The 25,548-nt window shown below is 36.8% G+C and overlaps 1 protein-coding gene across 49 annotated transcripts in view; it reads left to right on the plus strand.

Annotated features, from left to right (window-relative positions):
- The window catches only part of ST7L (suppression of tumorigenicity 7 like), a 187,498-nt gene that overhangs the window by 4,210 nt on the left and 157,740 nt on the right, over positions 1-25,548 (plus strand). For 33 of the 49 annotated variants that reach the window (XR_014844487.1, XR_014844486.1, XR_014844483.1 and 30 more), the window contains 7 exons: positions 2,671-2,830; positions 8,419-8,473; positions 11,291-11,406; positions 18,255-18,333; positions 20,721-20,875; positions 22,459-22,556; positions 22,799-22,913. Coding sequence is in view for 30 of the 49 variants with exons in the window: in XM_085023609.1 (XP_084879735.1) it covers positions 2,671-2,830; positions 8,419-8,473; positions 11,291-11,406; positions 18,255-18,333; positions 20,721-20,875; positions 22,459-22,556; positions 22,799-22,913 (778 nt within the window). In the remaining 19 variants the exon portion in view is untranslated. Of the gene's footprint in view, positions 1-2,670; positions 2,831-8,418; positions 8,474-11,290; positions 13,251-16,278; positions 18,334-20,720; positions 20,876-22,458; positions 22,557-22,798; positions 22,914-25,548 lie in introns of all 49 variants that reach the window. The other 16 variants (XR_014844493.1, XR_014844492.1, XR_014844491.1 and 13 more) reach the window with 3 other exon arrangements.

Here is a 25,548-nt window from a genome sequence, read left to right on the forward strand (position 1 = left end):
AACTATAGTACAAATGTAGAAATAATAGCATTTGGTTTTTTGATTTGTTTGTTTTTTATTTTGTTTTTTTAAATAAGGATGGAAACTTAACCATTTTGTTAGATGAGAGATTTTTCTCTTGACTTAAAAAATTACTGAGGAATTTAGGGGTAAAACTCTTATTATAAATCCTCAAAATCTATAGATTGATAAAGCCTCCTCATAATTTATCCTATTTTGCCAGTAGCATATAAAAATCTAAATAAAGAAGATAGACTATCTTTAAACAGCTAATGTAGTGGAAAAAACATTAAGCTAGGAACCAGATGATGTAGTTTTGACTCTACCACTTACTACCTGATAACTTTGAGCAAGTCACATGAATTCTGAGTCTTAATTTCCTCACTGATGAGGGTGAAAATGTTATATATTATGTATATAATACATAACTTACATATATAATAGGTAAAACAGCTTTTAAAATTTGCTATTAGTTTTTTGGAGTTTCCGTCATGGTGCAGTGGTTAACAAATCCGACTAGGAACCATGAGGTTGCGGGTTTGATCCCTGGCCTTGCTCAGTGGGTTAACGATCCGGCGTTGTTGTGAGCTGTAGTGTAGGTCGCAGACACAGCTCAGATCCCACGTTGCTGTGGCTCTGGTGTAGGCTGGTGGCTACAGCTCCAATTCGACCCCTGGCCTGGGAACTCATATGCCGAGGCAGCAGCCCTAGAAAAAGCAAAAAGACAAAAAAAAAATTGTTATTAGTTTTTTTAATCCAGTTTTAAATTTACAAAAATTAGGAAATTCAAGTAACATTTTAAAGATTAAATTGTCATTACCCTTGAAATATTACTAAGTTTTTATTAGCGAAATTTTATTATTTATTAATTTATAATTTATTTTACTACCTGAAATGAGGAAGCTAGTTGTGCTGCTTGTGTTATTTCTACCTGAAGAGGTAGTATGCTTGGGAGCTTGAAGAATAGCAACAGAGCCAATTGTTTAATTATTACAAGTAAAAAGATTACTCTGAAAGGAAAACACAAGCCAGTGGGAGTGTATAACATAGCTTTCTGTTCTGTAGGATCAGGAAAAGTTCCCCTCAGCCGAATCATTTAAGCTGAAACCCAAAGGAGCCAGGCAAAGGGAGTTGAGAAGCCTAGAGTATCCAAGTATGAAACGTTCTGCTAATTCCACACAGAGAATTGCTTTTGATTCCTCTTTTTGCTACAGTGATAAACGATGGAAACAATAGAAATGAATATCCTGATTTTTAAATGGTTAAAAAAATAGGGGAATCAATTGGATTCTTAACCTATGTTAACAATACTGCAAATACTGTAGTGGTATTTTATTGTTCAAAAGCACTTATAATTCCTGTTAATCATATTTAATAGATAGAACATTGAAGTTCTTAGAGTTTAGAAGTTAAATGGCCTGCCCAAAGTTCATACCTAATGTATGACTGAAGTGGGAGTCACATGTGGACAATTCAACACTAGTTTAGTGCTTAATCCACCATGCTAGCTGTTTCAAAATTGCTTTTCTTTCTTTCTTTATTTTTTTTTTCTTTTTAGGGCCACACCTGTGGCATATGGAAGTTCCTGGTCTAGGGGTCACATCCGAGCTGCACCTGCCAGCCTACACCACAGCCACAGCAATGCCAGATCTGAGCTGTGTCTGTGACCTACACTGCAGCTCATGGTAATAATGCTGGATTATTAACCCACTTAGCAAGGCCAGGGATTGAACCCACATCCTCATGAATACTGGTCAGGTTCTTAACTCACTGAGCCAGAATGGGATCTCCCCCCAATTTTTTTTTTTTTTTTTTTTTTGCCTTTTCTAGGGCTGATCCCGAGGCATATGGAGGTTCCCAGGCTAGGGATCTAATTGGAGATGTAGTCACTGGCCTGCGCCAGAGCCACATCTGCGACCTACACCACAGCTCATGGCAATGCTGGATCCTTAACCCACTGAGCAAGGCCAGGGATTTAACCCGAAGCCTCATGGTTCCTAGTCAGATTTGTGAACCACTGAGTCACAACAGGAATTCTTCTTTTGTTGTTGGTTTTTTTGTTTTTTTTTTTTGTCTTTTTGCCATTTCTTGGGCCACTCCCGAGGCATATGGAGGTTCCCAGGCTAGGGGTCTAATCAGAGCTGTAGCTGCCAGCCTACGCCAGAGCCACAGCAACGCAGGATCTGAGCCGCGTCTGCAACCTACACCACAGCTCACGGCAACGCCGGATCGTTAACCCACTGAGCAAGGGCAGGGATCGAACCCGCAACCTCATGGTTCCTAGTCAGCTTCGTTAACCACTGCACCATGACGGGAACTCCCCTGTTGTTGTTCTTTTAATTATACTACAGATAGAATAAAATGAGAGTGTAATATAAGTTAACATTATTTATAGGTTAAACACTGTTTTTTAATGGTTTATTTACAGAAATATTTATTCTGGTATCACCTGAGCTTGTCTGAATTTTATAACAAAGCTATAAAAAGGTATTTTATCTTGACTTGGCATGTGTTAATCAGGGAATCTTATGTTTGGTTTATTTTTTGGAAGGAGAGCACACTTAAAATGGTGAATTAAACAGGAACATCTTGTGAGAGTGTTTTGATTTGAGCTCGTATGTCTGCTGATCAGTTCTAATTTAAGTGAAAGATATTTTCTGTTTGTCACAGATATTTGAATGGTGGTACTTCCATAAACATGGCACGTCTTTTATTGAGCAAGTATCTGTAAGCCATTTGAGACCATTGATGGGAGGAACAGAAAGCAGTATTTCAGAGCCAGGTTCTTCTAGCAACAGAGAAAGTGAAACCAGCAGACAGAATTTGTCGGGTGACTACTACTTATTTAATGTATTTTCAGAACTGTCTAGTTAAGATTGTGTTTGGCTGTGACAGATAGAAAACTCATAACAATAGAGAGAAATTTGTCTTTCCTTTCAATATAGGTAATCCTATATTTAAAGAGAGCAATGATCACCAGAGACCTAGAGCAATAATCACCAGAGACCTAGATTCCTATTTTGTTTACCTGCCATTTCTAGTGCAGTTTTTCCTTATGGTCCAAGGCAGTTGTTCCGTCTTCAACCATCGTATCCACATTCTAGTCAGCAGAAGGAGACTAGACTGGGAGAAAGACGCCCTCTCCCTATACCTCACCCTGCAGCAGCTGGGGACACTTCCCAGAAGCTTAACATACTATTTCAGCATGCTTCCTACTGGCCAAACCTTTGTCGAAATGGCCCTAGCTAGCTGTAAGGGAGGCTAGAAATTGTAATCATTTTCTCAGTGTACATATGCCTAGGTGACAAGGTGATCTTATTACTGATAAAGGAGAAAAAAGAGACAATTAGCCGTCTCTACCAAGAGAGCAAAGTTAGGAAAAATAGTTTCTCTTCTCAAAATATTTACAGAGACAACAAAATCTTAATTATTCATGTGTATTCTAAATTTAGACTGTTTCTTTATATGTAGCTAGTAATACAAAGTTAATGTTATTAATGACATACAATTAGGAAAGTAAAATTTTTGAAGCCAAAGAGAAATGACATTTTTGGATTATTGTTCCTTTTATTTGGTATAGGTAATAATCATACAGTAATAATATAAATGAGTTCATTCCGTAGGATGCCATAATGTCTAATTTGTTCAATAAATCTGACCGCTAGAGTTATATTAGTTTAATAGAAAACTATACCTGAGTGCAATGGCTGGCATTATTTAGGTGTTGTCAAGGGAAATTTTCTGAGAAAGAAACATTTAAACTGAGCCCTAAAGCATGAGTGGATATTGACCAGAATTAGTAGGGATGGGATTGGCAGCCATTTAACAGTACAGGAAGGAGTAATGGTAATTTTCTTTTCCCTCTTCTTTTTCCCCTTTCGTAGAATAATTACAGAACTCTTAAGAATAAGGCACATTAAGATGAATATGGCATAGATCTCTCTTCAGGAAGTTTAGAGTCCAGTGTATAAATAATTATAACAATACTGCATTATGTAATTTTATCCCTATTGTGAGATTGAGTGTACCACTGCATAATGAGAGTGAAGATAACCTTAGAACATTCCAACTTGGTAGAGAATACAGAAATATAGATAAGTGATGGGAAAAGATGTAAAAGATACTTTTATATGGTGTATGGAAGTTACTCTGGTGACATAAAGAGGGAATAGTCAGTTATTCTTGGAAGGAGGGCCACAGAATGTTTCACAGAAAAGATGCTTGAATTAACCTCAAAGGTAAGTCAAAATTCTTCTTTGGTTCCACTTTTTCTCCCTGGATAACTGCCTCTCATTCTATAATACTGTCTTCCACAGACATATGGACTCAGAGAACAAACTTTAAATTTCTTCTTTCCATTCTAGAGGCTCATTTCCAACTCTTTTCTAGAAATCTCTATCTTTGTTGGCCCTAAGCAACCCTAAACTCACTCTGTTCAAAGTGAAACTAATTATCTTCTTTCATTGGACACCTTCTGCAATCCTAAAATCTATTAATTTCCATGTTAGAAACCTTTGAGTTGGTTTATATTGTTTTTCTCTCCCTTTCTTTCTCTGAACAGTTGGCCCTCATTATATTCTCTTGATCCCCCTCAAATAGTATCTTGACTCTATCTTACCTTCTCTTACTTCACCATTCATTGTCCTATATCTAGGCCTTAAATATCTCTTTCCTGGACTACTGCTGTGAATCCTTGCTGGTTTCCCTGCCCATAATACTTCTTTTTGTACATTCTCTCCCTTACTATTTAAATACGTGGTTCTTAAACTTTTTAGATTCAGGAATCCTTTATACTCTTAAAAATTCTTGAGGACCTCAAGAGCTTTTGTTTATGTATATGTTGATTATATCCTCAATATTTACCATATTAGAAATTAACACAGAAAATTAAGAAATATTTGTTAATTATTTTTAAAATAGCAGTGAGCCCATTACATATTTTTATGAACTGAACTGTTTCTCTCTCAAATTTCTATGTTGAAGCTCTAACCTCTAGTGTAATTATATTTGGAGAAATGACTTTTATTTTATTTTCTTTTTTGGCCTTGCCTGTGGCATACACAAGTTCCCAGGCCAGGGATCAAACCTGTGCCAAGGCGGTGACCTGATCCATAGCAATGACATAGCCTAACTTGCTGAGCCACCAAGGAGCTCCTTGAGATAGGAGTTATAGGAGACAGTTAAGGTTAAATGAGGTTGTAAGAAAGAGGTTCTAATCTGATAGGACTGGTAGCCATAGACGAAGAGGAAGAGAGAGATCAGTTTCTCTCTCTACCATGTGAGGATATAGGTAGTATCATCTGCAAGCCAGGAACAGAGCTCTCACCAGAATCTAACAATGTTGGCACCCTGATTTCAGAACCCTGAGAAAATAAATTTCTGTTTTTTAAGCCACCCAGTCTGTGGTATTTTGTTATGGCAGCCTGAGCTAATATACGTATCATGAAAAATAACTAAATTTTCCCCAACAAGAAAATGTTGGGGTTTTTTGTTTCTTTATGGCCACACCCATGGCATATGAAAGTTCCCAGGCCAGGGATTGAATCTGAGCTGCAGCTGCAATCTGTGCCGCAGCTGTGGCAACACCAGATCCTTTAACCCAATGCGCTGGGCTGGGGATCAAACCTGTGCTGCTGCAGTGAGCTGACCTGCAACAGTTGGATTCTAAACCCACTGTACCACAGCAAGAACTGCAAAACAAGAAAAATTTAATCATGAATTAAATTGTTTTATGTTTATTTAAACCTCTTTAATGTCTACCTTAATAAAAGTGGCTTATTCTCATATCTGCTTCTGCATTGCCTGTTGTGAAATGGTTTAATTGACATCTATGAAGAAAATCCATTCTCACACAGATAATGTAGTCAGAAAAGGAAAGAGCATTTTAATAACCTTTTCAGTAAGTCGTGGATATTCTTTTTTAATACAACATTAAAATTTATTAAGAGGTAAAAGTTTAGTTGCAACTAAACCAATTAATCTGAACCTGAAGCTACATCAATTAACTTTTCCTCTTCTGTTAACATTAAATCCCTTAGTGACCCATTTTGAATGGGTCTTTGTTTCACTTACGCATAATTTTATAAATCATTCATGTTGTTTAGAAAATACTTTCTTGGAGTTCCTGTCGTGGCTCAGTGGAAATGAATCTGACTACCATCCATGAGGACTCAGGTTCAATCCCTGGCCTCGCTTAGTGGGTTAAGGATCTGGTGTTGCTGTGAGCTGTGTTGTATGTCGCAGATGCGGCTCATATCCTGCATTGCTCTGGCTGTGGTGTAGGTCAGCGGCTACAGCTCTGATTCAACCCCTAGCCTGAGAACCTCCGTATGCCGTGGGTGTGGTCCTAAAAAGACAAAAACAAACAAACAAACAACAAACCTTTTCTACTGAGTTATGTATGTCTTTTAAATGTTGACATATGGTATAATTTTAAAAAATGACATTTGTTACTATCACAGCTAATCTCACAAGAAAGCCTTTAAGTATTGGGAAATTGTCAAGCTCACAGTAGTAAACACAAATTTTGGAAAATTCTAATACTTAAAAAAAAAAAAAAAAAAAAAAGGAGTTCCCATCATGGCTCGGCAGAAACAAATCTGACTAGTAGTATCCATGAGGATGCCAGTTTGATCCCTGGCCTTGCTCAGTGGGTTAAAGATCAGGTGTTGCTGTAAGCTGTGGTGTAGGCTGGCAGCTGTAGCTCTGATTCAACCCCTAGCCTGGGACCCTCCATATGCTGCAGTTGAGGCCCTAAAAGACAAAAAGAAAATTGGAGTTTCCGTAGTGGTGCAGTGATTAAGCATCATCTATAGCTCCAATTTTATCCCTGACCTGGGATCTTCCATATGCTGTGTGTGCAGCCATAAAATATATATTTTTTGTCTTTTTATCTTTAGAGATGCACCCACAGCATATGGAGGTTCCTAAGCTAGACTTCGAATTGGAGCCGTAGCTGCTGGCCTACACCATAGCCACAGCAACTCGGGATCTGAGCCATGTCTGTGACCTACACCACAGCTCATGGCAGCGCCGTATCCTTAACCCACTGAGCAAGGCCAGGAATCAAACCTGCGTCCTCAAGATGCTGATCGGGTTCGTTAACTGCTGAGCCACGACAGGAACTCCATAAAATATTTTTTTAAATGAAATTCCAACGTATACTTAAAAGCTCAAATTTTGTCATTGGCAGCACATACTGTTTTTTCTTCCTTGAATTTGCCAGACCCACTTTGTTTAACTTTAAGAAAATGTCTGCCAGATATCTGTCCAAATAATCATAAGTTTATCTCTTGATGGCTCTTTCAAGTAAAAATGATGTTCCATGAAGCAAAAATGGAACGTTCAGCTCAAAAAACAATTGCTTATACTGGAAGCAGTCACCATACTTGGTTGCCTTGTTTACGGAGGTGGGGGTAAGGAATCTAATGACTACTATTATAAAACCAGCAGTTTTACCAGCTATTGATTTTGCACTATCAGCTCAACTTTGCAGGACTGGGGCTAGTGTGAGGCAAGTCAGGTGCTTGGGGCATAAAATTTAAGAAAGCCCACACTCTCAGCATGGAGTTCAAGGCAACATGTTAAAAAGGTGAATAATGTCTCAGCATTTATTATGAAATGAGTTGTTACTTTTCTGTTCTATGAATCATAGTTTGAGAACCACTGATCTAAATAAAGACCTGATATTTGTTGTTTTTCTGTTTATAAACCTTTGATGGCTCCTGACTGACTCAGGATATTATCTAAACTCTTTATATAGTATATAAGCTCCTTCATCAGTTTCTCATAATCTATTTTCTGGCCTCACTTACAGCTCTCTCTCCCTCTGTACCATGTACTCTAACCTAACAATGCTGATAACTTCCTCTGCTTAGATTGTTCATCTGGCAACCTTCTACTCATCCTTTACAGTGGTTCAAGTTTAAATGTCACCTCCTTTCTAAAATCTTCCTTAATTTCCCCAGAGCAAACTTAATAACTTCCTTATCTCTTGGAGCAACATGTATCTCTACCATAGCACTTTTATGCAGTTTAAATAACTAATTCTCAGGCTACATTTAATTCAGTTAAACGAGTTAGTTCCAAATGCTGTGGTAGGTTCCAGAAATACAAAAAATGAGCTCATATTCTAAAGGGAGAAGCAGAAAACCAAACATATACTCACACTGTAATATTGTAAGTACTATACATGAATAGTGAACCAAATGCTATGGCGACAGAAAGAAAGGAATGACTGGACTTGACTGTATGCTGCATGACAGCAGGGGTGATCCATGCCTTATTCATCTTTGTGTTGTATGTGGCTAGCACTGTGCTTAGCATATAGCGACTATACAATAAATGTCAGTTAAATAGAAATTTAACTGCATTTGATTAAATTGTCTCATTATTCCCTTTTTTCTCTTTGTTTTTTAGAATGCAAGGTATGGAGAAATCCTCTAAATCTCTTCAGAGGAGCAGAATATAGGAGGTATTACATTGTGCTTTCATATAATTATGGCATTGGTTTTAGAGTAAATTTATGAAATCATTTGTTTTTATTAATAGACCCCAGCTCTTCTAGTTAGAGATTCTGATATATAATAAAGTAAAACTATTATCCCAAGATTTAATTGGCAACATCTTGACTGTACTTACTTTTTTTTTTTTTTTTTTTTTTTGTCTTTTTAGTTATTTCTTGGGCCGCTCCCGCGGCATATGGAGGTTCCCAGGCTAGGGGTCGAATCGGAGCTGTAGCCACCGGCCTACGCCAGAGCCACAGCAACGTAGGATCCGAGCCGCGTCTGCAACCTACACGACAGCTCACGGCAACGCCGGATCGTTAACCCCCTGAGCAAGGGCAGGGACCGAACCCGCAACCTCATGGTTCCTAGTCGGCTTCGTTAACCACTGCGCCACGATGGGAACTCCTGTACTTACTTTTAAATTATGAACCATATGTTTGGTATATATAATAAATATACATTTGGCGCTTAATCCTCATAGATACTAGTTGCGTTCTTAATCCATTGAGCCTCAATGGGAACTCCCAGAAAGCTTTCTCAAAGAATTCCTGAGATCAAGAAAAAAATTACAAATGTCAGCATATTCCTGTGCATATGTGCTCAATTTCAAAATTTATTTGAAGAGCCACCAGAAAATATCAATCTGAATGTGAATATAAATTTCATTTGTACAATAGTACAGGGCATAGTAGTTTTATTTATTTTTAAAAATTATTTTTATTATTTTCTAAATTAAAAAAATTTTTATTTTTTGGCCTCACTCACAGCAAATGGAAGTTCTAGGGCCAGGGATCGAATGTGACCCACAGCTATGACCTATGCTACAGCTATGGCAACGTTGTATCCTTAACCTGCTGCACCAGGCTGGGAATCAAACCTGTGCCATGACAGAGACAAATGCTGGGTCCTTGTCTAGTGGGAACTCCAGTATTTTTTTTTTTTTTGCTTTTTAGGGCCATACCTGCGGCATATGGAGGTTTCCAGACTAGGGGTCCAATCGGAGCTACAGCTGCTGGCCCACACCACATCCACAGCAACATCAGATCCGAGCCGCTTCTGTGACGGACCTCACAGCTCATGGCAATGCCAGATTCTTAACCCACTGAGTGATGACAGGGATTGAGCCCGCATCCTTGTGGATGCTAGTCAGATTCATTTCTGTTGAGCCACGATGGGAACGCCAAAAGTTTAAATTTCTTTTTTTTGTTTTTATTTTTGTTTTTTGTCTCTTGAGGGCGGCACCCACAGCATATAGAGGTTCCCAGGCTAGGGATCGAAACGGAGCTGTAGCTGCCGGCCTACGCCATGGCCACAGCAATGAGGAATCCAAGACACATCTGTGACTTACACTACAGCTCAGAGCAACACCAGATCCTTAACCCACTGAGCGAAGCCAGGGATCGAACCCAAGTCCTCATGGATGCAAGTCGGGTTCGTTAACTGCTGAGCCACGACAGGAACTCCAAAAGTTTAAATTTCTTTTTTAGTAAAATCTGAAAAAAGATTCTTTTTGCTTTCATGCTTTGAAAAACCTTAATCATCTTGCCATCTAGTAAAAATTAACCTGTCTTATAGTTTCTTTGTAGTTTACTCTTGTTTTTTTTTCTTTTTATTCATTTTTTTGCTTTTTTAGGGCTGCACCTGCAGCATATGGAGGTTCCCAGGCTAGGGGTCCAATCACAGCTACAGCTGCCGGCCTACACCACAGCCACAGCAACTAAGAATCCAAGCCACATCTGTGACCTACACCGCATCTCACAGCAACACTGGATCCTTAACCCACTGAGCAATGCCAGGGATTGAACCCGAAACCTCATGGTTCTTAGTCGGATTTGTTTCTGCTGCGCCACAATGGGAACTCATGTAGTTTACTCTTTTTGTTTTGTTTTGTTTTGTTTTTGTTTTTTGTTTTGTCTTTTTGCCATTTCTTGGGCCACTTCCTCGGCATTTGGAGGTTCCCAGGCTAGGGGTCGAATTGGACCTGTAGCCACCAGCCTACGCCAGAGCCACAGCAACGTGGGATCCGAACCGCATCTGCAGCCTACACCACAGCTCACAGCAATGCGGTTAACCCACTGAGCAAGGGCAGGGATCGAACCCGCAACCTCAAGGTTCCTAGTCGGATTCGTTAACCACTGTACCACGACAGGAACTCCCTACTCTTAATTCTAATTCACTAAGAATTTTTTTAAGTATACTTATTAAGGTATATATCCAAGTCAAATTGTCTTATCCCTTCAAATTCAATTTTGAAGCACTGTTTGTTGAATAATCTAGTCTTTTTGCTTTTGGGTTTTTTTGTTCATTTGTTTTCTTTTTTCTTGTTGTTGTTTTTTTGCTTTTTTTTAGGGCCGTACTTGTGGCATATGAAAGGTCCCAGGCTAGAGTTCAAATTGGAGCTGCAGCTGCCGGCCACAGCCACAGCCACAACCACATGGGATCTGAGCTGCATCTGTGACCTATGCTGCAGCTTGTGGCAATGCCAGATCCTTAACCCACTGAGTGAGGCCAGGGATGGAACCTGCATCCTCATGGAGACTAGTCAGATTCTTAACCCACTGAGCCACAACAGGAACTCTTTCCCTTTTGGTTTTTGATGTTTTATTATTATACTCTAAGTAGTTTGTATAGCTTATCTCTTGTTTTATTGATTATAATAAGCTTTTAAAACATCCTGAAATAAAATTCATAGCAGTATATTTTTGAATTTTAAATAATGTCTGTTGTAGCAGACAGATGCTCTTTAATGTTCAATTTACATATTTTCTTGTGTTTTGGTGAAGATACACTTGGGTGACTGGTAAAGAGCCACTTACATATTATGACATGAATTTGTCAGCTCAGGACCATCAGACTTTTTTCACCTGTGACACGGACTTTTTACGTCCATCAGACATAGGTATGTGTTATAGCTGCTCATCAGGTAAACAGTAGTCATAAAAATTATTTTAAACATTTTTTAGAATTATTATAATATACAAAGTTATTTGGCTTGAAGTTATTTGCATCATTGATAAGAACCCAGATTAAGTTGAAACTAATTATGAGTATAAACTAAGTTATTATCCTACCTTCTTGTCTTATAAAGAATTGAAGTATTTTATAAAAATATTAAATTGTTTTATTACTTAAAAAACTTTCAGATCAAATATAGCAATACTTAAGCAGAGAAGAGTGTACCAAGTTTTGGTCTGAGAAATTAACACCTACAATTATACATGAAATAAAGGAGTAAGACAAAGTTAAACATTGGGTTTAGCATGTAGAGAAAATTGGGGTATGTTTTATTCCAGTCCTAAGTCGGAGATGCATGTAAAGTGGTAGAAAAGCATAGAAATGTCTGTTTACTTCTCGCTAATCTCTGTAGACAAAAGTATTGAAACTCTTAAATGTTTGGCTTAAATCAGGGATCTTTATCACAACTGTTTTGAATGCTCTGTCCCTCCTTTTCTATGCTTCTACTTCTATCCTTCAAAATTAAAAATCTCATTCTCTAAGAAACCTCTGATCTTTTGTAGTTCTATAGTACTTAGTCCAAACATCAGAGATAATTTTAGCTAATTTATTCAACTATAAACATTTATTTGTTAATGTTATCATTTTGTTTTAATATTTGTTCTCTCTGTTAATGTATGAAACTCTGGAAAGTAGGAATTATACTCTCATCATCTTTGAATCCCTATCATCTAGAACATTGCCTGGTATAGTTTAAATATTAATGTTTATTTATTGATGAAAATATGAAGGATTAACTAGCCTAGATGTCACAGGTGTCTTGAGCAATTTTGCTAGTAATAGCTCGTACTTGTATAGCACTTACTATGTGCCAAGAACTCTTCTAAGCATTTTATATAAATATAGTAATTTAATCTTCTCATACACTTTATAACTACTATTATCAACCTCATTTTATTTTTTTTTTAATTTTTGTCTTTTTAGGGCCGCACCCACGGCATATGGAGGTTCCCAGGCTAGGGGCTCAGCTGGAGTTGTAGCTGTCGGCCTACGCCACAGCCACAGCAATGTGGGATCTGAGCTGCATCTTCGAACTACACTACAGTTCACAGCAACACCGGATCCTTAACCCACTGAGCAAGGCCAGGGATTGAACCCACAACTTCATGGTTCCTAGTTGGATTCAACCTCATTTTAAAGGAACTGAGGCAAATAGGGAAACGAGTAAAACACCCTAAATCACTCAGCTAATAAATGATAAAGCTGGGTTTCAAAGTCAGGTCTGGCTCTTAACTCCTACACTATTTCTGCTTCTCCTCACCACATTTTTAGACAGAAGAAAATCACCAATAATTAGGGTCTGAAAAATAGCCAGTTTTCCAGCATTGAAGTGAGTTCATTGTGTATCTCTGCTGCATTAAATATAGTAAGGGTATGTGGTAATAGGAAACCCAAGATCTTTGGTATGGTTGCCTAGCTGCAAATAAGAAAAAGGGAATTGCTTTATGTTTATACCTTTAATGTTTATATTAGTGGCAAAAGTGTAGGTGTTGGGGAAATAACAGCAGTGGAAAGAATCAGTATCGTTACATTAACTTTAAGGACTGGAGTGACTCTAGAAATTTAGACTTTACCTCCTTCTCATGGGCAGAGTCACACACCTTGGTAGGCTTTTGAGGTAGCAACAAGGGCTATCTACTAAAGCTGAGGTCTTAAAACATTTTTGTTTACATACCTCCTAAAAGAATTTTGAAAACTATTTATCCCTTCACACTATTTTTTGGCCAGGCTAGAGGCATATGGAAGTTCCTGGGCCAGGGATTGAACCTGTGCCACAGCAGTGACCCAAGCCACAGCAGTGACAATGCTGGACCCTTACCCAGTGTGCCACAAAGGAACTCCCACGTGTTTTTAATGCCACATCATACGGTTAAAAAATTACAAAGAATGTAATTTTTAACATATTTTATAATTTAAAAATAAAATTAGAATACCCTATATTTAAATGTATTTCACTGAAAAATATATGAGCAAATGCTTTCATGGTAATACATTTTATATAAGTACTTTTTCTTATTGAACTTATATCCATTCCATACCTTTATATGATTTTATTATAATTATTTTGTCCTTGAGAGTCCCATATCACACTTAAGTGCTTTTCAACAATAAACAATTTTTTTTTTTTGGTCTTTTGGGGGCCACATCCACAGCATATGGACGTTCCCAGGCTAGGGGTTGAATTGGAGCTGTAGCTGCCAGCCTACACTACAGCGACAGTAACTCAGGATCCAGACCACATCTGTGACCTACACCAGAGCTCATGGCGACACCAGATCCTTAACCCACTGAGTGATGGCAGGGATCAAACCCATATCCTCATGGATACTAGTCAGGTTTATTAACTGCTGAGCCACAATGGGAACTCCCAATAAACATTTTTTGTATAAATAGTTTAAAATTTAAATTTCTTGTGACCATAAAGATGTAGATTTTTGTCAAATCCTTGGAGCTACATATTTGGAGCTTTCAACTTTGGAAAATGTCCTCCATATAACCTAATTGGCTGGGTGAATTCCATTGTCATTCCTATCAGCCAAATCAGACTTATTTTCTGTCAGAAAATAATATCAGACTTCATTTTTTTAATTCATGTAACCATGTTAACATGCATCCCCATGACAGCCATCTCTCTTCTGAATTCAGATTCTAAGATAGATAAATCTTGGAGCATTGCCTTGAGCTTATCACTTGGCCAAAACAAGATTCCACTGTCTTTATTATCCCTTACTTATGCTTTCTTTGCTTACTATGAGGGGATGTTCTCTTAGGAGCAGTGCATGCTTTGATAGTAAGGGAAGAAGGGGTGCTGATAAATGGAACTGATAAAAATTATCATTCCCTCCCCACTCTAACAATATACTTGAATTCAGAACATCCAAGGGTCAGAATACTCTTTTTTTTTTTTTTTTTTTTCTGGCCGTGCCCTTGGCATGAGAAATTTCCCAGGCCAGGGTTCAAACCTGTGCCACAGCAATGACAATACTGGATCCTTAACCTGTTGTGTCACCAGGGAACTCCCAGAATACTCTGTTTCTAATGCTGAGTTTCACTGTTAAATAAATAAAGGGCACAGACCCCAGTTATATGTGCCTTGATTAAAAATGGTTGTCATCTAGAGTTTCTGCTGTGGCACAACGGGATTGGTGGTGCCTCTGCAGTGCCTGGACATAGGTTCCATCAGCCTAGCAGAGTGGGTTAAAGGATCCAGCGTTGCCACAGCTGCAGTGTAGGTCACAAGTGCGGCTCAGATCTGACCCCTTGCCTGGGAACTCCACATTCCACAGGGTGGCCAAAAAAAAAAAAAAAAGAAACAAAGTTGTCCCCCAAACCCAAACATTGAATTATCCCTGTGGCATCTGGAGATTTTTACACTTTCTGGCAATGCACATTGGAAAGGAGGCTTTTTTTGTTTTGTTTTTTTTCCTTGGCTCTACCCGTGGCATGTGGAAGTTCCTGGACCAGGGATCGAACCCATATCACTGCAGTGTGACCTGAGCCACAGCAGTGACAATGCTGGATCCTTAACCTGGTGCACCGCTAGGGAAATACTAGGCCTTTTCTTTTGTAAAGTAAGAGAAGGTAATATCTTTCTGGGAGCTTGGGAGTGGAGGTGAGCAGATGTTGGGTAGGAAAGGAAAACCAGCATGACAAGTGGACCAATCAGAGGAATATTCTTCAGATAGATCAGTTATAGGAAACAGTCATATAAAGCTGAAGCTTTAGAAATTGAATCTCCTAAAACTATGTGTCCCATTTTGGTCCTTGCAAAGTTTTGTGTAATATGTCTAGAGGTATGCATAATCCCAGCCAAAGACTGAACTATACTTTATCCGCGAATGGTAATCCAGAAATGGACTGTTGGTTCCCTATTGATCTTTTTAGACACACATAAAATTGATGATTTATGTCTATAGTTTTATATTTTAAAAAGACAGATGTGTCTGTATGTGTAATGTGACAAATTTCTCTCTGCCATTGTCATCAGTAATTACTAAATTATTGGATTTTTGTTCTTATCTGGTTTATTTATTTATCTAAGACAGAAACCAGACATATCCTTAGCACCAGCCAGCAGTGTTTTTTGGATAATTTGTTTTCGTGGATTTTTTTTTTCCCCTAACATTTTTAAATCAAGAGATTTAGGAATTCTCTAGTGAAGCAGCAGGTTAAGTAACCGGTGTTGTCACTGCAGTGGTCTCTACTGTGGCTTGGGTTTGATCTCTGGCCTGGGAACTTCCACATTCCACAGGTGTGGCTAAAAAAAAAAAAAAAAAAAAAATTCAGTAGATTTAGCAGTAAACTCCAGATTTACCCTGTTAATTGGGAAAATATGGCAAAACTGGATGCAAATTTCCATTTGGCAGTAATCAGACTTGAGGTATGACTCTGTTTTAGATAGTACATGTGCTTTTAGTTCACTCATTTGTTTTCTGACTGGTCTCTGCAGGCATTTATATTTGTGACCCCTAGTCTTGGGATGAGTGCTAGTCTCTCCTGCTTGTTAGCATATTAGAATATTATTTAACTTGGAAGATAAAGTTGATTGAATTGCTAACTGCTTGTGTTATTTATAAAGCATATAAAGAGTTCTTAGGACAGTTGAATACTAAATCAGCATATTACTTTAAATTCCTAAACCTTGTTTTAGGGAAAAGTATAGGAGTTCCCTCATGGCTCAGTGAGTTAAAGATCTGGCTTTGTCAGTGCTGTGGCTCTGGTTATGGCTGTGGCATGGGTTAGATCCCTGGCCCAGGAACTTCCACATGCTGCAGGCATGTATGTGCAAAATATATTTAAAAAAAAAAGAAGTATATATTTTTCTTTCTCTATTTTCCCTTTCCCCTTTAGCTTGGATTTGCATTATTTGTGAGAAATAATCTTGATATGCTGGATAGAGCATTTGAAAACACAAGAATAAGGAAAAAAAGCTTTAAAAAATGATTATTGGGAGATTAGATGACCTTACTAGAAATAGAACAACTGCAAATAAAAAGAGATAATTTTGATGTATTAAATTATCAAAGGTTTATACCACTCACTGTTACTAAGTAGGGAAATAGTCGCTCTCCTGCACTGCCTAAAAATGTAAATTAATACAACTGGTTAAATTATTGAGAGGAGTTTGGGAGTATATATCCAAATTCTTTTAAAAGATGCATACATTTTAACCAGCCATTCCACTTCTAAAAATGAAATATTTGGTCAGGTATACAAAAATAGATGTTGAAAGATGGTTATCATGATATTTCTACATTAGCAAAAAATGGATGTAACTATTATCCATCAAAAGAGAACTGGTTAAATAGGTTACTAAATACACTTCATATGCTAGAATATCAAATAACTCTTTATTTATTTATTTATTTAGCTTTTTAGGGCCATACCTGCAGCATATGGAGGTTCCCAGGCTAGGGATCCAATCAGAGCTACAGCTGCCGGCCTATGCCACAGCCACAGCAACACCAGGTCTGAGCCGTGTCTGCGACCTACACCACAGCTCACAGCAACGATGGATCCTTAACCCACTGAGCAAGGCCAGGGATCGAACCCGCAACCTCATGGTTCCTAGTTGGATTTGTTTCCACTGTGTCACAATGGGAACTCCTTTTATTTTTTTTTTTCAAATAAGCATTTAAACTGTAATATTCACTGTCAAAATTTGACCTGAAAATATCATGTAACTTATAAAAGAGAGCCTCATCATCAAAAATGGTAAGTCAAATATTATATTTGATTTGTATGTAATATTTTAATATTTAAGCAAAATACTACTCTTTACCTGGTTATTATCATGTGAGTGCTGACTTAGATCAATTTGTCAAGTTCAGGAAATATTAGCTGTCAGCTAGCTGGTGACATGTTTGATATGACAAATGCATTTTTGTTACACAAGTAGAATATATTGTCTCCTTTCCTAAGCCAAGACTAATATTTTGTTTCCAAAGGAAAACTCAAACATTTTCCACATCATTCTTTTCTGGACAGTTGTCGGTTTTGTTCCAAAAGCAACATTCATAGATTCTCTATTTTTCTTATCAAAATTGAAATAGGCCAGATAATTTCATGGATCTGTTTATTTGTTGGTTTAATTTTTAAGAAACTTTGCTTAGTGTGAAATTTTCATTTTGGTGCAGTAAATGATAATAAAACTCATATTGTTATTCCAGAGAGATCCTAATTCAGGCTTTTCTTAAATCTTAGTATACTGAGACTGACATTTCCCATAAATATACTGTATTCTAAATGAAATCCTCCCCCCCTTTTTATATAAAATGAAAATTCAAACATTCTTCATGGATTGAATCATTGGTTAGACAAATATTTGTTTTTTAAGTGTTTTGTATATTTTTCATAGTTCTATAGAACCATTTAAAGAGGATAAAAGAATATTTCATATATTATAATCTGATGTCACTCAAACCAATTTTAATATACATTTAAATATATAAATGTTCATGTATAATTATGATGTAATTAACTTACTAAGTACTGTCCATGTTATTATTCATATGAATCAGAGAAAGAATATTTTTTTTATTACGTATGAAGCATCCAAATTTAATGTAAATCTTTCTTAAGGTTAATGTGAGTTAGCACCCCAATTCCTTGTTTCTCATGTTTAAGAACATATTATTTAAATCTTTGTTTACTCTTCTAACTCCTTCTTCATAGTTTTGCATATAATTATGTTTACCATCTCATCTATTTTTTGAAATATTTTTCCCACAGTTATGCAGAAGGCATGGAGGGAAAGAAATCCTCCAGCTCGAATCAAAGCAGCCTATCAAGCTTTAGAATTAAACAATGAGTAAGTAAGTTTGGAATATATGAAAAAATATGTTTGTTTTGAAGGAAATCCAAGCAAATGATTTTGTTTCCTTTTGTCTGCTCCTAAGACCCTTGGAGTCATTAATACCCACCTTTCTCTTTTTGCATACTAGAGGCAAAATTTGCAGTGTTTATTGACATCTGTATTTTGCTTCTGAAGTTATAAAATTTCTATGCTTTTGAATAGAAATTATGCTAGAAATACTTTTTAAAATGGAGAATACTGATCTAATTGGTGATAATCCTTGATAGTTAAAAAATACTGAAATACTTATGCCACCTGTTTTAATTTTGTTTTTAAGTCTTTTCATTTAAAGCATTCATTCAGCTTGAGAAATATAGCTGCTAGTGGAATTGGAGGCATGAGAAGAGAATTCAAAATAAGTAAAACATAGCTCTAACTTAATTATTTTAATATTAACAGAATTAATTTTTATAGCTCCTTGTATCAACTTAATATATGTACATAAAGTCATTCAATGGAATATTATTCAGTCATGAAAAGGAATGGAGTACTGCTACATGCTAACATGAAAGAACCTTGTAAATATATTAAAAGTCCCTGAATTATATTCTTTAAAATGATTAATTCTGTTATATGTATTTGACCTCAATTAAAAAAAACCTCCCCTGGAGTTCCCGTCGTGGCACAGTGGTTAACAAATCCAACTAGGAACCATGAGGTTGCGGGTGCGATCCCTGGCCTTGCTCAGTGGGTTAAGGATCCGGCGTTGACATGAGCTGTGGTGTAGGTTGCAGACTCGGCTCGGATCCCGCATTGCTGTGGCTCTGGCGTAGACTGGGGACTACAGTTCTGATTCGACCCCTAGCCTGGGAACCTTCATATGCCACAAGAGTGGCCCAAGAAAATGGCAAAAAGACAAAAACAAAACAAACAAACAAAAAAAACCAAAAAACTTTCCCAGTAGTAAAATTCATCAAGTATTTGTAAAATTAATCCTGTATTAACATCTTCATTTAAAGTGCTTTTGAACAAGTAACAAGAGATTTTTAAGGGGAAATAATCTCTTTTTTGTATCTGAAAGACCCTTCTTGACCTCAGTTGTTTGATTGCTACCTTGCTATCGCTTGTTTCATGCCTGGCCTTGTACTTTTACCAATACTTTATCTCCTCTTGCCTTAAACATTATTCAGTAGAAATATAGTGCAAACTATATATGTAACTTTAAATTTTCTGATAGCCATATTTAAAAAGCAAAAAGAAAAAGGTGAAATTAATTTAAGTGACATGTTTTATTTAGCTATATTCAAAAATTTTTAAGTATTATTTTAACAGAGTAATCAATATTTTAAAAAACTATTAACGAAGTATTATACATTCTTCTAAGTCTTGAAAATCTAGTGTGCATTTTACACTGACCGTATGCTTGCTGGTATGCATTTTATACATCTCAATTCAGATGAGACACATTTCAAGTGCTCTATAACTAACTACATGTGGCCAATAACTGCAATACTATATAATACGGACTTAGATAATCAGAACTAGAACATCCCTCCAGAAGAGATGTACTTGTTATTTCTAGAAATGGAAAGGAGATTTTTTTTCTCTTTTTGCCTAAACCTAAGTTAGTTTGTCATATTAGCTAGCTTTTGACTTTAAAAGATAGAAAGAGAAATTTCTTTGTTTTAGTGAGGTTAAGAAAAGAAACTTGAACTAAGCATGGATGTGAGTGAGAGTAGGAGTGTAGGAGGAAAAAGCTAGAATTCAGACCCAGAGAGGTTTTCCTGCAGTACAATTGTGTTTAAGTCCAAGAGAAGATGGGGCAGCATGCAAGGCAATACTCAGGGTTGGGAAAAAGGTTTAGTCATAGAATGATACATTTCTGAGTCAAATGTTAAAGGTGCCTAGTTGGCTATGGGACTTTATTTTCAACCATCATGCTCTTCCATGTTTGTCCCCATTAGATGGATATTACAAAGTATATAGGGACTAAGACGAGCATGACCATTAGAACCATTTAGTTCCTTGAACTACTTTTCAGATAACAACTTTTTTTTTTATTACTCAAATGAACTTATCACATCTGTACAGATAACTTCTTGTATATTTTCTTTTCTCCCCTCTTCCACAAATGGAAAATACAGAATAAAGGGTCAAACAATGGATACAGAAGTAAAAAAAGACAGAAAAGGATAAGAAAATGGAAAAGTTGTAGAAACATATGTAAAGAATATACCAATATACTCCTAATAAATTAAAAGATTGAATGAAGTTTTCTTCTTCAAGAGATGGAAAGTATAGATGAAGATAGGGAAATGTGACATAGAACAAAAAGACATACCCAGAAGAAAATACTTGCTTTACCATTTTTCTTAAAATTGCCTTATTTGCTTTCATTATAGCTGTGCCACGGCATATGTTCTACTGGCTGAGGAAGAAGCAACAACTATTGTAGATGCTGAAAAGTTATTTAAACAAGCACTCAAGGCAGGAGAAACAATTTATAGGCAGTCACAGCAGTGCCAGCACCAAAGTCCTCAGCATGAAGCTCAACTGAGTAAGCGAATTTGAACCTGTCTTTTAGCTCCTGTAACCGCCTCTTTTATGTTTAAAACACAAAATGGCAAAAATTAAAAAAAACTTAATACTTAGAGGTCAGCTACTTTTCATAAGAGATAAGTCTATTCAAATCAGTAAGACAGAAATGTGTATGAGCTAGAGAAGGGAACAGATCTGCTCTGGTTACTGAGAAATGTGCTGCTCTGAAATTTAACGGTATTTATTTCATGCGAGAGTTGTGCTTGCTGGTCATTGATAAACACAACTCAAAAATTCTGAAGATTCAGGAGAGTCTTCTAGTAATGATAAGCAGCTATTACTTTTATCCTCACCTTTACCCCCAGACAGTAGTGGAGGTATACCATTTGATTCTCTCTTCCAACTGCATATATCTTAATGTAGTGCCAGAGAGTAGCCCCTTTAGCCCAAAACCTAGCCTCATACTTGGTATTGACTCTTTCTTTGGTTGATTTTTCTCTGTGATGTGTTTGAGATTATATAGGCCATAGCAACTGAGGTCCTTTCTTTCCACTTTTAGGCATACTTTACCAGTTATGATTGATACATTTACCAAAGATATTGGAATTTGCAGTCCTGCTGCTTCCTGCCATTTTGTGTAGCCAGAGGGTTTTAGTTTCATGATTTTGGCAAATAATGGTCAATAAATTGAAATACGTTTATGTAATGCATTATCTGCTAGCAGCTAAGTTCTAAATCATTTGTTTGTGGAAATTAAAATTTGGATAGTGTTTTCCATCTAAATATCGATGTATATAGTATGTTTCATTAGTGTATGTTGTTATAACACACAACTGTGGGAGTACATAATTTTTCAGTATGGAATTAATGAAACTATATCTGTAAAAATATCATGCCATTTGTCTTTGCATAATCTCTAATATAGTTATGAGATAGTTACAGAAATATTTGTTAGCCCTTTCTAGAAGTGGTTTGTAGTTTGTTACTTACTTGCTATTGAGCAAAAATACACTAGCCATAAAAATTTTGTTTTAATATTTTTGTCAGTAAAAATAATAGAGAATATTAATAGACTATTTATGTAACAATAGAATGTTATTTCTTCCTGTTAATGTATATCTTTTATTTTAATATTAAAATGCACTTGTCGAGTATACCCAAATTATATATACTGTACTCAGAAGACTTAATGGTAGAGGCAAAAGTAATTCAATGTAAGGAGTTCCCTGGTGGCTCAGTGGATTAAGGATCTGAAATTGTCACTGCTGTGGCATGGATTCATTCCCTGGCCTGGGAACTTCTGCATGCCACAGGCATGGCTAAAGAAAAAATTAGACACAAAAGTAATTCAGTATATATTTATATACTTAAGCCTTTGATTAAAAACTTCAAACATCTGTAAAACTAGAGAGAGCAGTATAATGGACCCTCAGTGTTCATCACCCAGATCCAGCAATTATTAATATTCTTCCATTCTGACACAATTTGATTTTAATTAAACCTTTCAGAATAAGCAGATAAAATTAATGGATAATATGTTAATGAAATAACAGGCCATAACATAAAAGTGATAGTTGTGTCATTTGTTGTTTTTTTGAATAGGGAGAGATACCAACGTACTAGTATATATTAAAAGAAGACTAGCAATGTGTGCAAGAAAATTAGGAAGAATAAGAGAAGCAGTAAAAATAATGAGAGATGTAAGTTTGATGACTTGACCTTATTTTTATTCCTTCAAAAACTGAAAATCTGTTTTAAGTTGCCAGTTAAGTTAATGCAGAATCACTGTTTTTTAATTGATCATTTTTATAACATAGATTTCTTAGAGGTTGAGTTTCAAGTTTTATTAAGAAACAAAAGAATTTCTGCTTCAATGAATCTAATTCAGCTCTGTTGAGTTCCTTTGCTATAATTTTAATCTCTTTTTCCTTTTAATATGCAGTTGATGAAAGAATTTCCTCCTCTTACCATGTTGAACATCCATGAAAATCTCCTAGAGTCACTTTTAGAATTACAGGCCTATGCAGATGTTCAAGCAGTCCTAGCAAAATATGACGGTGAGCAATAATTCTCTTAGTTGATAGCATGGTTAAAGTATTTTTTATTTCAATCAAGTAATCATAAATATGATCCTACTCTGATATTTCTGTGATTTTCTCTTTTCATTCTTACCAGTCACTATTTAGGATCTGTGGTTTCAGGTTGCTCTTTTACCAGTAATTTTTTTTTTTTTTTTTTGTCTTTTTAGGGCCACACCTGGGGCACGTGGAGGTTCCTAAGCTAGGGGTCGAATCAGAGCAGTAGCCACTGGCCTACACCACAGCCACAGCAACGCCTGATCCAAGCTGCACCTGCTGTCCAAATTGCGGCTCACGGCAACGCCAGATCCTTAACCCACTGAGCAAGGCCAGAGATCGAACCTGCGTCCTCATGGATACTAGTCAGATTCATTTCCATTGAGCTATGATGGGAACTCCTTTACCATACTTTTGATAGCAAAAGACTGCAAGGAGGAACTTAACTTCTGTCAAGATTTATTCATTTAGGAGTTCCTGCTGTGGTGCAATGGGATTGGTGGTGTCACTGGAGCACTAGGACATGGGTTTGATCCTTGGCCCAGCATAATGGGTTAAGGATCTGACCTTGCTGCAGCTGCTTGGCTCAGGAGCTCCATATGCTGCAGGGTGGCCAAGGAAGGGGAAAAAAAAAAGAGTTATTCATTTGTTTATGGAGCATGATGTGATTGAGGCATTTGGAATACAACAGTGAATAAGAAGACATGGACTTAGCCCTCATAGGGTTTACAGTTTAGTGGAACATACAGGCAAGTGAACAGTAGTCATATTGAAGCATAGTATGTTAGGTGAGGTAACTGAAGAAGTATGGGGTACTAGCTATCTCATTTGTTTTGGAGTGTCAGGGAAAGCTAACAGAAGTTGCTTAACAGTATACATAAGAGTAATTCAGAGTAACATTTTACATGCTTTTTAGTTATAAAATGTAATTTATTATCTCATCTGATTCTTATAACAGTCCTGTGAGATTAGTAGGACAAATATTTTTACTATCTCCAGTTCGTAAACAAGGAAACTGGAGTTGAAGAAGGTTAAATAATTGGGTAAGATTTCCTAGCCAGTTAAGTGGCAAGCCTGAACTTAAATTTAGGTATTTCATGTGTTTACTAAGTCTTCCAACAGTAAGAAGTCAATATATGTTGGCTCTTTTTATTATTCTGTAACAGTGCTAGTTTACCACAAAAAGAGTTGGGAGAATTTTTAAGAAACATTGCCTCTTCATTCTGAGTGAGACTTCAGCATTTGATCAGAAGCTGAAAACTTCCTAACATAATATTTCTGGTCATATCTTTTACTATAGCAGAACACAGTAAGTCATTTATTCATACTGTCCTGTTGTAAGCCCCTACTCATTAGCTTGGGAACCCCCATAACTGGGAAAGTTTGCAATGTGTTACACTTGGAAAGAGAAGTTTATTTCTTTTAAACATCTGGAATCCTTAAGAAGTGCTTTAGAATAGTAAGGCTCATGGAGAAATTTGTGAGAAATTTTTTCCATATGTTACTTATCAGAGGCACAGCCTGCTAATGACACTTGGGATGAACAAGCCTAGGGACCAAATATGAAAAATCAGATATGACTTATCATTAAAACTAAAACAAAACTAACAACCTATATATGCTTCTATGTTTTCAGTTACTTTTATGAGTCCTGAGTTTTTACCCTTTTAGAATCATGTAAAAGTTAAAAGCAAGTTTACTTCTTTAGTTCTCCATTTGCCGGTCTAACTCTGGAATACAGAGAGTTTTGTAATCTTACTCTTCTGATAACATTATTTTGGGCATTCTTTGTTTGTTTGTTTGTTTTAAATGGTCACACCTACAGCCCATAGACATTCCTGGGTTAGGAGTTGAAGTGGAGCCACAGCCGAAGGCCTGTGCCATAGCCATGGCAACACCAGATCCAAGCTGCATCTGCAAGCTGTGCTGCAGTTTGAGGCAATGCCGGATCCTTAACCCACTGAGCAAGGCCAGGCATCAAACCTGTATCCTCATGGAGACTGTGTCAGGCTGAGCCATAATGGGAACTCTTATCTGGGGCATTCTTTAAGAAAGAATTTATATAATTAATTTCATTTTAGTTCACAATTTCTTTTCTTTTCTTTTTGGGCTTGCCCACAGCATGCAGAAGTTTCCAGGCCAGAGATCAAACCCGAGCCACCCAGGTGACAATACCAGATCCTTTAACTGCTAGGCCACCAGGAAATACCTCCATTTCTTTTATTTAAAAAATCCGTCACTTAATGTAGAAAATGCAAAAAACATAGGAAGAAGAAAAGTGGCTATATAACCCGAATTTTACTACTGTTAATTCTTTTTTTAATCTTAGTTTTTCTTTGTGAATAGGTAGAGTTTTTACATAGTTATAACTATACTATGCCTTTTCCTAGTATAGTATTATTATAAACATTTGTTAAGTACTTTTACCATCATGTGTGAGGGCTATCAACATGCTTTAATTTACTCTCTCCTAGAAGAGTACTATTTCTCTATTTTGAGAAGAGAAAACTGAGATTAAAGAAGTTGCTGCTTGGGAGTTCCCTGGAGGCCTAGCAGTTAAGGGTTCAGCATTGTCACTGCTGTGGTTTGGTTTTGATCTGTTGCCTGGGAACTTCCA

This window comes from Sus scrofa, chromosome 4 (genome assembly GCF_054392235.1).
Source record: "Sus scrofa isolate SSC_HxYL_T2T_F1_AM1 chromosome 4, Sscrofa_HxYL_maternal_Yorkshire_Landrace_v2.0, whole genome shotgun sequence".
NCBI lineage: Eukaryota > Metazoa > Chordata > Mammalia > Artiodactyla > Suidae > Sus > Sus scrofa.